The 14,216-nt window shown below is 48.0% G+C and overlaps 2 protein-coding genes across 10 annotated transcripts in view; both read left to right on the top strand.

The window, feature by feature from the left end:
- The window catches only part of ppp1r13ba (protein phosphatase 1, regulatory subunit 13Ba), a 65,622-nt gene extending 58,791 nt beyond the window's left edge, over nucleotides 1-6,831 (top strand). For all 8 annotated transcript variants that reach the window (XM_064323647.1, XM_064323637.1, XM_064323639.1 and 5 more), the window contains 8 exons: nucleotides 601-722; nucleotides 1,012-1,471; nucleotides 2,160-2,941; nucleotides 3,413-3,550; nucleotides 3,820-3,953; nucleotides 4,518-4,684; nucleotides 4,798-4,997; nucleotides 5,397-6,831. In XM_064323647.1, coding sequence (XP_064179717.1) covers nucleotides 601-722; nucleotides 1,012-1,471; nucleotides 2,160-2,941; nucleotides 3,413-3,550; nucleotides 3,820-3,953; nucleotides 4,518-4,684; nucleotides 4,798-4,997; nucleotides 5,397-5,438 — 2,045 coding nt within the window. In that variant the 3' untranslated portion in view covers nucleotides 5,439-6,831. The remainder of the gene's footprint in view (nucleotides 1-600; nucleotides 723-1,011; nucleotides 1,472-2,159; nucleotides 2,942-3,412; nucleotides 3,551-3,819; nucleotides 3,954-4,517; nucleotides 4,685-4,797; nucleotides 4,998-5,396) is intronic.
- A 1,225-nt stretch (nucleotides 6,832-8,056) lies between these two features.
- sdsl (serine dehydratase-like) lies at nucleotides 8,057-13,374 on the top strand. 2 transcript variants are annotated; one of them, XM_064323589.1, is made up of 8 exons: nucleotides 8,057-8,204; nucleotides 8,523-8,680; nucleotides 9,812-9,851; nucleotides 9,930-10,069; nucleotides 10,297-10,385; nucleotides 11,798-12,025; nucleotides 12,110-12,234; nucleotides 12,886-13,374. In XM_064323589.1, the coding sequence occupies exons 2-8, from the start codon at nucleotides 8,528-8,530 to the stop codon at nucleotides 13,074-13,076; spliced, it is 966 nt and encodes a 321-aa protein (XP_064179659.1). In that variant the 5' UTR covers nucleotides 8,057-8,204; nucleotides 8,523-8,527; the 3' UTR covers nucleotides 13,077-13,374. The 2 variants fall into 2 exon arrangements, with proteins under 2 accessions (XP_064179659.1, XP_064179649.1); XM_064323579.1 differs by lacking the exon at nucleotides 8,057-8,204 and having other exon boundaries at nucleotides 8,229-8,680.
- Nucleotides 13,375-14,216: the final 842 nt, after the last annotated feature.

Below are 14,216 nucleotides of genomic sequence, written 5' to 3'. Positions count from 1 at the left end.
GCTGATGGGACGCAGGGTGTACTCTGGGCTGACGGGGGTGTTTTTGAGCGCCTAGCGGAGCGGGGGAAGCGGTGATGTAATGCCCTGAAGCGCTGAGCGTGCAGCGATCAGGGCCACCGAGGCGTGAGGGGCATCGCTCAGACGAGCCCACGTCACCGGCTGTCACCGCAGGGGAACGGGAGCCTTCTTTTAGGCCGGGACGGAGCCAAAATGGAGGACATTTCTTTAAATTCTGGCAAATGGGTGGAAAGAGAGAGGAGTGATGGACTTTATTTTGCAGCGTAAGGGCGATGGCTAGTCTTTTTACTGCTTTCTCTCTCTATAAAAATGTGTTTATGGCTTCAAAGTCCAGAAGTGCAGGTGCAGTAAACGGAACTCCATCTGACGACAGGCGCTGAGGCAGCGGTTTTTATAAAATTTTATTTTATTTTATTTTCAGCGCAATCGCGATCAATCACTCACCGCAAAGCCTGTGAATCCGCAGCCTAATTTGCTCCCTAATGAAACAGGGCTGCTGCTGTGGGTTTTGTGGCAAAGCCGCTTCCTTCTCTCCCCCCCCAGCTGACTCCTTCTCTGTGCTTCTCTGCCCCGCCCCCTCAGCCAACGATGCCAACTGGCCCACGCTCAGCAAGGCCAAGCCCCCGGACTGGAAGGACTCCGGCATGGACGCGGGAAGCAAGCTGGCCCCCCCAGGCACCCCCCCAACCACACACGCAGACAAGGTGAGAGATGGAGCTCACTTTCCTGATCTTCCTCAGTCAACATTATGAAGTATTTTAGTCTTATATTTAGAATTTTTAAAAAATGTCTATTACTTTTTTAATAAATAAGACAAAAAGATCATTTCAAGATTTGCCAATGGGGTAAGACAAGCAAAAGTAACTAAGAAAACATGCTTGAGATTGGATTTTCAGACTAGTCTCAGACTAAAACAGTTGTTGAGACAGACATGTTTGCAGTGTAATGCAGGTGTGATACAGGTTTCTCAGTGCACTGCCTGTTGCTCCTCAGGGCCTGGACTCCAGTAAGCTGGCAGGGTCAGTCCCCGCCCTGTCCAAGGCCCTGCCCCCCAGCTACAGCACCTACCCCAGCCCGGGGCTGCTGTCCTCGGCCGGCTCCACCAGCTCCCTGGACCGCCGTAAGGACAGCCTCCCCCGCTCCGTCGCGGCCGGCCAGCCCTGGCACAGGGCCCCGCCCTCTCCCGGCTCCTCCTCCCAGCAGATCCAGCAGCGCATCACGGTCCCGCCCAGCCCCACCTTCCAGCCCGGCTCCCCGCTCTTCTCCCCCGGGGAGAGGACGGACCCCCCGCTGGCCGTGGCCGTGCGCCCCTACATGCCCGACAAGGGCTCCCGGCCACAGTCCCCCCGGAAGGGCCCCCCCACCATGAACTCCAGCTCCATTTACCACATGTACCTCCAGCAGGGCGGGCCCAAGAACCACCCCCTCAACAGCAAGCCTGCTGTCAAAGCAGGTAACTGCACCACTTCAGCACCGACACGCAAGGGAGCGAGGGAAAACTACTGTCTGAGGACAAAACTGCAAAAGTGCTTAAACTTAACTGCATATCCTATAATAATATCCTCTAATAATCAAAGTAATTGCTAAGATTGTGTAGAATAACGTAATTTCTGTTTGTATATGACCAAGACTTTTTTTACTTTGTGGCAATAAATCCCCACAGTCTTTACAGTGGAAGTGTATGCAACATGGCTTCTTCAATAGTAGCAGTAGAACTTTAAGAAGTCCCGTTAAGGGAAATTGCTTTATCACAAACAGTACAACTCAGGCTAGAAGAACTGAAGTCAGTAGTAGTACGTTTTCTTCCTCCAAGAGGTCAAATTAGACCCGAGACATTATCCATTAGACAGTCGGGTCGGGCGCGCAACCATTAAAATCATTTCACAATCTCATTGCACTTGCCAGAAATGCCCATTTGTAACTCTCTAGAAATTTCCAGAAAAATAAATCTTTTACTGGAGCACCTTCCGTGTTCTATTAATATGTTGTAGACAGGATGACTTCCATTATCTAATATAGTTTTCTTTTAGCTATCTTATCAAACACAGTGTCTGGTGATTCTAGGTGATTTATTACTGATTTATTAGTGTAATGGCTACCTATGGCTAACCCTGTTCTCTGCTCTTCTGTGCTCTGTGCAGTCTATGGGAAGCCGATCCTGCCCTCCAGCTCCACCTCTCCCTCTCCTCTGCCCTTCCTGCACGGGCCTGCGTCTCCCGGGGTCCAGGGTTCCGGGGAGGACGTGGTGGACAGGGAGGGAGACCCCCAGAGCGGCTCCCCGGGGCCCAGGGAGGCCCCCCCCAGCGTGGAGAACATCCCGCGGCCGCTGAGCCCCACCAAGCTGACGCCCATGGCGCACTCGCCGCTGCGTTACCAGAGCGACGTGGACCTGGAGATCCTGCGCAAGAGGCTGGCCAACGCGCCGCGCCCGCTGAAGAAGCGCAGCTCCATCACCGAGCCCGAGGGCCCCAGCGGCCCCAACATCCAGAAGCTCCTGTACCAGCGCTTCAACACGCTGGCGGGGGGCATGGAGGGCGGGGGCGTGGGCGGCACGCCCTTCTACCAGCCCGCCAACCCCCCCGACTACATGGGCGGAGTCCTGGCCGACTTGGACAACGCCAACGTCGCCAACGGCAACCCGCCGGAGGCCCCCGCCCACACCGCGCCCCCGGCCGAGCTCCCCCAGACCAACCCCCTGCCCGTCCCCGCCCCCTCCTCCAACGCCAACGACAACCAGCTGCCCCCCCCGCCCACCGAGGAGCTGACGCCCGGGCAGCTCGTCCTGCCCCCGGACGCCACGGAGGACGCGAACAACAACAACCCCCCTGCCGGGCCCACGGACACCATGCCCAGCCCAATCCCCGAGGCCAGCCATCCTGAGGAGGAGGGGACAACTCCAGCCACGCCCACCTCCCAGCCCACGGTGAGTCTGCCACACCCCACCATGAGCAAGATGCTCATAGAGCTACACAGACAGCAGAGCTCAGCGATACACCTGGATGAGCAAGTGAGTAGAGCAAGAACGTTTTAAAACAACAATAAAGTTAAACAAAATAACAAAATTTAATTCAGCTCGCAGGACTCTACACTAGCATTTTTTTTATGGAACACATATTCTCCTAAGGTGAAAAATTTAGGAGGACACTAATGCATCCCAGTTAGTAGATGTGCTCCTTAATTGTTTCTCCAGTTAACACACATCAGTTTTCAGGAGCAAATGCTTCTAAAATGGAGCTCCTAAAAAACTTTAATTGTTATTTATGGTCAGTACCTCATGCACTCAGTAGGGTTCTCTTACTCAGTGAGACTAATTGACAGACTGAAAGAGGGATCTGTTGAAGTGTGCACAGTGTTGTTTCGGATCCGACTGACCTCCCCTGCCCCCTCCGTGCAGGTCAAACGCACCAACCTGAAGAAGCCGGACTCAGAGCGGACGGGCCACGGGCTGCGGGTCAAGTTCAACCCGCTGGCACTGCTGCTGGACGCCTCCCTGGAGGGCGAGTTCGACCTGGTGCAGAGGATCATTTATGAGGTACTGAGAGGCTGCACTGGGTCATCCACAGCCGTGTCTGACATCTTAGTCATCCTTAGCTGTGTCAGATGTCTCATAGTCAGCCGTGTCAAACATCCCAGTCATCCTCAGCTGTGTCAGACATCTCAGTCATCCTCAGCTGTGTCAGTCATCTCAATCATCCTCAGCTGTGTCAGTCATCTCAGTCATCCTCAGCCGTGTCAGTCATCTCAGTCATCCTCAGTCATGTCAAACTCTCATTCCCCGTTATTTCGCTGTGCTCTTCCCAGGTGGAGAACCCCAGTAAGCCCAATGACGAGGGCATCACGCCCCTGCACAACGCCGTCTGCGCTGGCCACCACCACATCGTCAAGTTCCTACTGGACTTCGGGGTCAACGTCAACGCCGCAGACAGCGACGGCTGGTGAGGCTGAGCCGCGCGCGCTTCCGTACTGCTGCAGCCAGCAGGGAACTGAGCCTCAGTGGCGGCTATTTCAGGATAATCAGGGATCCGAGTCCTCTCTGTATTTAGAAGGGTGTAATTCTAGGCCCACAGAGCAGTAGTGTGAAGGTCTCATCACTGAACTACTTTGTGCTTGAAGTTTGTCTTTCCTTGTGCGCTAGCAAATTTCTCAAAAAAACTTTATAGTACGTATGCAATCAGGGCATAAAATGTTTTTTTTTCGCCCACTGGCCAGAGTGGTCTCTCAGTACTAAAAGATCACGAGCCATTTTACCAGCCGCATTACCTTTTACAACCTGCTTTTTTACCTGCCAAAGTGGCTGCTAGAGAACATCTTACAGCCACTATCAAAATTTTACCTGTACTTGGCTGGTGTCAATTTCACACCCTGCAAACTCATTTTTAGGGTAAGAATAAAAGGCAAAGTAGGAAGTGTGTGTGTGGTGTGTGTACTGTAATGCACTGTACGTGCGCAGGTCATAGGCTAGTAGCTCCTGCTGACTGTGCTGACTATGTCGTGCCCAGGACGCCTCTACACTGCGCTGCGTCCTGCAACAGCGTGCACCTGTGCAAGCTGCTGGTGGAGTCGGGCGCCGCCATCTTCGCCACCACCATCAGCGACGTGGAGACGGCCGCCGACAAGTGCGAGGAGATGGAGGAGGGCTACATCCAGTGCTCGCAGTTCCTCTACGGTGAGTGGCGGCGGGAGGGGCGGGGCAAGGGGCGGGGCCAAGGGCGGGGCGAGGAGGAGGTCGGCGAGTAGGAGCGCTCTGTAACGCCCCTCCCTCTCCCCTGGTCTCCCCAGGCGTGCAGGAGAAGCTGGGGGTGATGAACAAGGGCACGGTCTACGGCCTGTGGGACTACGAGGCGCAGAGCCCCGACGAGCTGTCCTTCAGAGAGGGCGACGCCGTCACCGTGCTGCGCCGGAAGGACGACAGCGAGACCGAGTGGTGGTGGGCGCGGCTCAACGACAAGGAGGGCTACATCCCGCGCAACCTGCTGGGGGTGAGTGCCGCCGCCCCCCTGTGGAGGCGCAACGCTACTGCCAGGCCTCAGGCCGCATTTACACCAGCAGTATGGCCAGGGGTGGGACCAGTTCACCTTTAGAGTGCTGAAACCCTCCCCCTCTGATTGGACGGTTGACGGGGGGTAGCTGCAGAAATAGTGATTGCTGTGAGAGAGCTTGTCATTCACACTTCACGGATCATGGGTACTTGAAAGAAAACAAATCTGTTTTCCTTGACCTTCACACTGAAGATAGTGTTTCAGAAGGCAAAGTAGTTCATATTTACTTTAACAAAGCACTTCTGTAACCTGGAACGGCAGTGCCCCCTGCTGTTGAACATAGACCAGTGCAACCAGTAACTGAAGCTAACTGCTCACTGTGGTCTTCTGTCCCTGCAGCTGTACCCCAGGATCAAGCCGCGACAGCGCTCGCTGGCATAGCTCCCCCCGACGACCCGCAGGGTGGGCAGCACCAGCCCGTCCTTCTGGGCGTGAAACAGGACATGCGGACAAGGACTGGATCGTGGCCCTGCCCTTTTCCGCGTCGCCGCCGCCCCCTGGCAGGAGAAACGTGGCTCCGGGGACGGCGGCGTGAGGTTTATTGGACTGTGTGGGCAGACCACGCCCACACAGCGACCTGGACTCAGGCGGACCCAGACCCGGAGGCCGAGGCGCTCAGCCTCTGGTTCATCTCACGTCTGGTTCATTTTTCATTTCATCTCAAGGCTGAAGCCTACTTATAACGGAAAGGTCCATCACTACTCACCCATTCTATTGTTTTTTGTTTTTTTTTAACACTGCCCATTGGCATTGAAGGAATGCTGTTCATTTCTTTCCACGTTGTGTCTGTTTTCTCTACTTTTGTGTCAGAGGGGACGTGAATGTGTTGTGTGAAGCCAAGAGGAAGTGATGCGTTCTGAATGGGCGGAAAGCAGGGTTTGTGAGGAAGTGATGCGTTCTGAATGGGCGGAGAGCAGGGTTTGTGAGAAAGTGAGTTGTGAATGGGTGGAGAGCAGGGTTTATAATAAGTGATGTACTCTGAATGAGTGGAGAGCAGGGGTTGTGCAGGAAGTGATGCGCTCTGAACAGGCAGAGGGCAGGGTTTGTCAGCGTTTGACGTCATCGAGTGACGAAGGAAGCCCTGTGGAGACGGGTCCCCCGCCTGTGAGAAGGACCAGAGCAGGACCACAGGGCCTCCCTCGTAGCCAGGAAGATGGCGGAAGAAAAGAAAGCTGGTTGGAGGAGGCAGAGGCCGGCAGAGCCGTGCAGAGATTAGGACGTGTAGTGCAGTTTTAGAGGAGTGCAGTGTAGGTGTTTATTGATTGGAATGACGCTGGAGTGCTGGAGGAGGATCAGAGGGCCGAGGGTGCTGAGGATGTAGACTGAGCGTGTGCCAGAGGCACTGTCTGTTCCTCACAGGCCGCAGTCAGAGGAGTGTTTCAGCGAGAGCCGAGCGCTTTCAAAAACCGCTACGTGTGAATCTTTTCTCCTTTTAAAATAAACACTTTCAAGCAGGTCGTCCGTAAAACCCTATATTCGCGCATTGTTTTACATTTAGGCAGGAATTTGTACGTTGCGTAACATCGACTCGCCTTCCCCCCCCCCCCCCCTCTTTTAAGCGTTGTGTAATTTTTACCCACACCAAGCCGATGCTGTACAGAGCTTGACCGCTGAATATATCTGTAAATACTGTGGCGAGAGCGAGTGAAGGGACGTTTGCCTTTCTGCTGTATGGAGCATAACTGCGATGCGGGTGCCGTATGGCACACAGGCACACTACTCACGCGACCTGTTATGTAAATGTGCACAATAAAATGATGCCCTGGCATGAGAATGAGCGTCATGTTTTTGAGTGCATGTCAATCTGGTGTGTGTTTGTTTGTGTGTTTGTTTTTGTGTGTGTGTGTGTGTGTGTGTGTGTATTTTACAGTGACTGCATTCACGGCTAACCAAAAAGGTACACTGGAGCTATGAGACACCCACTTCCCAATAAAAAAAAAAACAAGTGAACACATTAGAACATTTGATTTAAAGTGTATATCATACTGTCCTACTCCAGAAGACACCATGGCACATGGACTACATGCTGTCAGTAGAGGGGGGTGGTGACAAAATATGTTACACCAGTCAGTGTTGCACTGCACTGTCCTTTTACACAGCACATATACTGCTATTGGGAGAGCAACAATGCAGCACTCAAGCAACAAACAGCATGTAGACTATAATGGGGAGAGCAACAATTGTGTGTACTGCTAGGGGAGAGCAACAATGCAGCACTCAAGCAACTAAAACAACATGAGTACCTTAATGGGAACAGCAACAAATCAGACTTCAAGCAACAAAAATGGCACGTATACTGCTATGGGGACAGAAACAATTCAGCACTCAAGCAACAAAAGTCTTCTGTGCCCTAGTGTCCTGACATCCCACTCATAAAGGGGATTTATAGTGGGTTTCATGAACATCACTAATCTCTGTAAATCAAATGACATCATAAATATCCCTAATAGCTGAAAATAGCTGACAAACTGCAGTGCACACTTACTAAAATGTTAAATTATTTTAATAACCCTAGGTGAGTTGGGGAAGGAGCAATCAGAATAGCCAGTACCCACCTGTTTAATGCAACATTTAAATATGCTACAAGTAAAGCAGTGAGCATCAAAATGAAAAGGCAATAGTGTTCCAACAGGGGTGGCTCTGTAATGTTACAGGCTGTATTTTCCTGGTATGGTTTTGGTCTACTCATGCTTAGAAGTCAATTCAGTGTTGACTATTGCATAATAGTTCTGAGTGATTATCAGATACTAAAGCACTCTTCCTGCAGAAAGGTTTTTTCTTTCTTGCCCCCGAATGTCTAGCATGATTGTGTTGCCTACTGAGTCTGAAATCTCTCAGCAGGGGGACATTTGTCCTTTGAAAAAGCCTAACGTGATCTCAAGGGCAGCTAGCCTATGATTAAAATTCCATGACAGCACTCTTTTGTCGCGTTATCTACTAAATTATGTTTCTAAAAGGTCCTTTAAGAACATAGCTAGACAACTTTCAAATAAATCATTTACAAACACTTACGTTTGATGAAAGTTATCAATAGATAATATGTTGCTCCGCGTAGATTCTGCTTAATGACCGCTTTCATAAGTTGGCTAATGAACCCAAGTAAACTTTGAACTGGTGGTGTCCTTTCTGGTGATTACGCAGGAGACGGTAAGAGACACCTTACTCGAAATACATTTGGAAAGTGAGTAGTAACACAGAAAGGTAACTGGTGACGACTGTCAGAGGTTGGGTAGTGCGGGTTTACTAAAATGTAAATTCTTAGTCGTATTTTAGAGAGGTATGTAGACCAATGCCCGTTCCGGCTGGGCACCCCCATCTCATGTCACAGGCGAATACATCAGTTGCGCGGCTGCGCACGCATCACTTCAATGATTTAATATGAAACATTCTGTACAGTTACCTATTTCAATAAATTTAACTAGATATGATATGATACTAGATTTGCATAACAAAGCGATTTTACAGGAGCTATGTCGAATTCCGAATGCTTTCACGTAAACACTCCGCTCCTGGAGAGTCTGGACATGTCGAAAAGGATTGGTACTCCTGTCTACCTGAAGATGGATAATGCCCAACCTTCCGGCTCTTTCAAAATTCGAGGGATAGGATACCTGTGCCAGAAGGTGAGCTTTCTCCCAGCCTTCATAAAGTCAGCTAGCCAAATAGCTGCCGAGCTACGTGGAGAGAACTTCCAGCAAAGGTTGCAATGCGGAAAAACTACCGCTATGGCTTTTGTAACATATAAGACGCACGGTGTACTATCAACATTTGTCCAGGCTACCACGTAACTACAACAATGAATGAGTAGATGCAAGTCTAGTTCATGTACGATCAACACCCACTGTAAAAAATACAAGCTCAGTAAAATGGCTGTCAGTTCAGTGTTTCGACAATCGTGTTGATGCGTATAACGCTCTCTGCTGTCCATAAGCGGTTTACACAGCCTATTCTACGCACGTGTTTTTGTCAAGCATACTGCGCCTCCGCGTGGAAGTGGAGTAAAAGAAGACAGATGAAGTATAGAGCAGTACAAATTAGTGTACTTGTCCAGGCCTGAATTACAGCAGCTTGCATACCTCAGACAGAAGGATACAATTATTATTGAAAAGGAATGTTTAATCCGATAATTTGAGCGGCTTTGTAACAATAGTTTTTAGATGTAGGCTATTTTTAAATAATATCCTTACGAAGGCAATCAAAATTCAGAAATGTAAAACCTGTAAAGGCCAGTTCTCTTGCAATGTTAACTGTTAGTCAAAAAAAAAAAAAAAAAAACCTATGCGTAAAGGAATGCATTTTTGGCACCACGTAGTATATTACTGTTACCACACTCTGACATTACAAGCTCACAAGATCTTGGTTGTCCTGATTGGGAACGTCTTCAGGATTTTACCATTCAATATAATAGATTATTTGAAATTTGGTGTTAGGAATTTACGTTTTATACCAAGAAATAAATGAAAGCAAAACATTACAATATTTAGGCAGGCACAAAATCGTAGTCAAAAGAATGAAAGGATATGGAACTAATACTAGAAATCTATCTTTATTTTCTAGAGTGCTCTTGTACGGACTCATTGGGAGATCTACATGGAATGTATCCATCCTGACTGATGCTAAAATAATAATATCCATAGTTAACTTGATGGACTGAGAATCTAATTGATCAGAATATATTTCTGAACTTCTCGTTGCATTGTATAACCAATATGTTGTATCTCTCTAATATGTTGTGTCTCATTTTTCCCTTGTAGGTTGCAGGTGCTGGATCAAAAGGTGTAATCTGTTCATCAGGTAAGATTATGGACTTCATCAAACGGAAACCCATGTGTATTTCTGTTTTGCTTCTTGATGACTGCTCATGGTTTGCAGGTGGCAATGCTGGCATGGCGACAGCCTATGTGGCAAGGAAACTCAATATCCCAGCAACCATCATTGTGCCTTCCTCCACACCTGAGCTCGTGATTCACAAACTGAAGAGCCAGGGGGCTACAGTGAAGGTGGTGGGCAAGGTAAGGAAGCCAGAGATGGCTGACGACATAATCCCATTTCTGTGGCAGACCTGCAGCTATATGTTACGAATATATGTCCAGACAGCAGGAAACCATTATTGTTAAGAGCTTTGTCTTAAAAACGAAGGCTGAAAGAAAGCAGACATCGCCTGAGGTCATGAGCATTCGCATGACGCAGGCATGCATGCTCTGATTTTTCCCTCTGTGTCTGACTCTGTCCCCCGCAGGTGTGGGATGACGCTAACGCCGAGGCGCTAACCTTGGCTCAGAATGAGGGCCTTACCTTTGTCCCGCCATTTGACCATCCTCTAGTCTGGTGAGCCGTGGAGTCACACTGGTCTTTGATTGGTCTGTGTACTCAAACAAAGCACAAAACAACAATCAGGGCACAGGTCATTAGTTGACTGTTATATTTTTGGTTGTCTTCATATTTCTTTCTGTTCGTTGGTTCGAAGTGAAACGGCCATTCTGAGAAATGATTTAGGCATGTTATTCCATCTTCTGAGGCATTCTTTATGAAGCGTAAACCTTGGGCCAGCTCCAAGTACATCCTTTAAGCCCTCAGGCTCCCATTTTCTAACTGTAAATGGACATGCCCCCAATTTTCTAATGCTTAGCGAGTGAAGTGAGGTAGCTCAAGAATCTGCCTTCAGGTAAGTCTTAAAAGCAAGGTAAAGGTAAAGTGAGTTTGGAGAAAGGACCATTGAACAACATCCCAGTCACCATAAAGATTCACCACATGAGAGGTTACAACCATGCGCCTATTCCAATCCGGTATATAAATTAACGGAACAAATGATAAAAGAGAATATTGAGGCTACTTTGTCAAAATATGCAATTCTCACAACAAATTTCAGTGTTCAACAGGCTGGTGAATTTTGAACAGTTACTGAACACATTAAAATGAAACTTCAGGAAACAGGCTTTGCTCACCATAATAAAAGGAAATACAATGTCATTGCTCTACTTTCTGATAAAAGTTGGAAAAATAGCTATTGCTGGTGAAGGTTTTAAGCTGTGATCCACACCAGCACCTTTTTTACAGTCTGTTGCCCCTTGCTTTCACAAGCCATGGTCTTGGAGTGATTGTGTTACAGTGTGTGGTGATATCACACTACTTATCATGGAGTAATAACTCTGGGGTTTGAGCTCAAAGGATGACTTTGGATTCCAGCCATCGCACACGTTCAGGAGGTGTTTTATTTTATTACGCTTCACAATGATTTATGTCATGACATTATTAAAACAGAAATAAAATCTTTTCGACCCCTTCGTGAACTTCAAAGGGATTAAGATTTTATTGTTTTTGCACAGAACAGAATACGTCTGTGCAAAAAAAAAAATCAGAAGTTTTAACAATGGCCATATTGTTATATTATACTTTTTCATTTTATACCTGGGTTCTGTATTTTGAAACTTTACCATATACTCTTTTGTATATACCTTTAAATTAGGCTTTTGTAGAACAAATATTCAGAGTTCTTATGTTGAACTTCCCTCACAGATTGATGCCGAAATACTGTTACAAACAAGAACTGTGCACCACCCAACACCCAACCGAGAAGCAGAGCAATATGTATCAAGCATTATTATACTTTTTATAGCATCATTCTAAATCCCAATTTCTTTCAACATTATATAGAACAAATAAATCACAGTTGTAGTTCAGACAGTTGCTCTGAGTATCTTATAATACATGCATTATGTGTCTGAAATCTTTCCCTTCAGGCAGGGACATGCCAGCATCATAAGGGAGATCAAGGCCTGTCTGGTGACCAAGCCTGGGGCCGTGGTTGTAGCAGTGGGCGGAGGAGGGCTGCTCTGCGGGGTGGTGGAGGGCCTCAGGGAGGTGGGCTGGGGCGACGTGCCCATCGTTGCCATGGAGACCAGAGGTGCGAACTGTCTGAATGAAGCAATGAAAGCGGGGAAGCCAGTCACACTTCCTGACATCACCAGGTGAGAAAATCAGTGACTTCATGATTAATTTACTGCTGCTCACATGATGCATTCGCTCACATCATATATTAATTTTTATTACAGCGAGGCCAAAACTTTGGGGGCGAAAACCGTGTGCAGCCGAGCTTTCGAGTACTGTAAGGAAGGCAACATCATTTCAGAGGTGGTGACAGACAGCGAAGCTCTGCAGGCTATTGAACTCTTCCTGGGTGAGTCCAAACGCCAACAGTTTCAGCCATGCGTATTTCTCTTCTCCCTGAAAATAACGTGTTCCTTTCCTTGGGCACACAATATGAGTACTAAGGGAAGAACAGAAAAGAGTCTTTCTTCGGGAACACACAGTAATTCTAGATCCAACAGCTGTTCCAGTGACTGCTTATCCCTAAGATTGAATGTACACTGACCTCTATTGTACAAACACATAATACTTTCATTGTATTGTTTTACTGTACAGACATCCTCAAATAATGAAAATATATTATGACGGTAAATTGCAATGATCTATTATATCTACTATGTGTTTGTAGAGTACATATATAATAGATTCAAATTGGAAATATTTCTGTCTGAAATCTATGGTTTTAATACAATTAATATATAGCGTATGGCTTTAGATATTCAGTGTGAGCTATTTTTTAGTGATAATGTTTAATCTGGCAGCGACTGTACACCAACACCATTACTGGATACATTATGCGTACCTGTGATCCATTCTAAATCTCATTACATCATCACATGAGCATCAGCGTTAGTTTTCCTGGATTTTACTCAAAACCAGAAGAGGTCAGAAATGGTGGGAATGGCTGCTCCTTGCCTGTGAGCAGCGTAGATAACCGCAGCCCTGTTTCCGTGTGACGCAGATGAGGAGCGCGTGCTGGTGGAGCTGGCGTGCGGCGCTGCGATAGCGGCGGTGTACACCGGCCTGATCCAGCGGCTCCAGGAGGAGGGCCGCCTGCCCCGCCGGCTGGGCCCCCTGGTGGTGGTTGTGTGTGGCGGCAGCAGCATCAGCATGGCCCAGCTGAAGCACTTGAAAAGCAAGCTGCAGGGATGACCTGGAGTCTGTCGGGCCTGAAGCACTGCACTATGACTCACACCACTGTCAGTCACAGATACTCCTGTTTTTCCTGTACTAGGTAGTAAGTAGTACAGTCCATGCTGATCCATTTTACAATTAATCTCTTGATGAGTATATTACAATTACAGAGCAAATATAGAGGTAGGTGATTGTTGTTTAATTTTGTTTAATGCATGAATGTTCTGCTTCTCCTTGCTGTATGCAGTGTAGTATCATTGTCACAATATGATATACCTACTTTACCCATGAGAGGAGTTTAAAGAACGAGCCGTCTAGAACAGTGCATAATATATAATGTAGAAAAAAATGAAATGTTATCTGCTTTGTTTTCTCAGTGCACCATCTTACAGAGTGTGTATAAATAAATCATAATGATACATATTTCAGATTTACAGCTCAGTCGAGACATCAAAGGCCAAATTACAGTTCCCAGGAGCAATTATTTCTGCAGCATATAACTAATAATAATAAATAATGAGAAAATAACTTTGTGACAAACACGCCTGCCACAGGCCACCGAAGTGGCTTTCTTTGGGGCCCTCCAGCACAGAGACACAGGGAGAAGATGTTAAAACAGTCCACATTTATTCCACGAGGGTTTGGCAAGATGTTACAGCCAAGTGAGCAGATCTCAAACACTGTCATGACAGAGAAGCTCCTGATGTGGGTGGGGATGGCAGATTTAACCTGTGCGCAGTGATTACCTCACTACGCACAGGTGCAGCCACTCCTGTTCCTGGGTCCAATTAGCCTGGCCAATTATCTAATTATTAACCAATTATCCAATTGGCCAGGTCTAATTAGCTTGACCCAGGGCAGGTGTGGCTGCTTAAACCAGCCATCCCCACACCACATACCCCCAACGCCAAACTGAGGCCGGGGAGAATCCCTGGCCGAAGCCTACTCCCCCCCCCACACCCCCACCCCCACACTCCCAACAAAGCCAAAGACAACAAACAAAACACTCCAAACACACTAAAAAATTAAAAAAAGTCAGGGTGGGTGGCCCCGGAACAGTCCAGTACATGCGGTGACCCTCCTTCGTATGACAAGGCAGCCCTTCTTCCTCCTCCCTCCTGGAGCACGGGAAGTCCTGGGCTGCTCTGCTGGCTGGTG

The sequence above is a fragment of the Anguilla rostrata genome, chromosome 1 (genome assembly GCF_018555375.3).
Source record: "Anguilla rostrata isolate EN2019 chromosome 1, ASM1855537v3, whole genome shotgun sequence".
Taxonomy (NCBI): Eukaryota; Metazoa; Chordata; class Actinopteri; order Anguilliformes; family Anguillidae; genus Anguilla; species Anguilla rostrata.
Note: the sequence above shows the minus strand (reverse complement) of the source record. Positions and strands in the feature narration are given on the sequence as shown.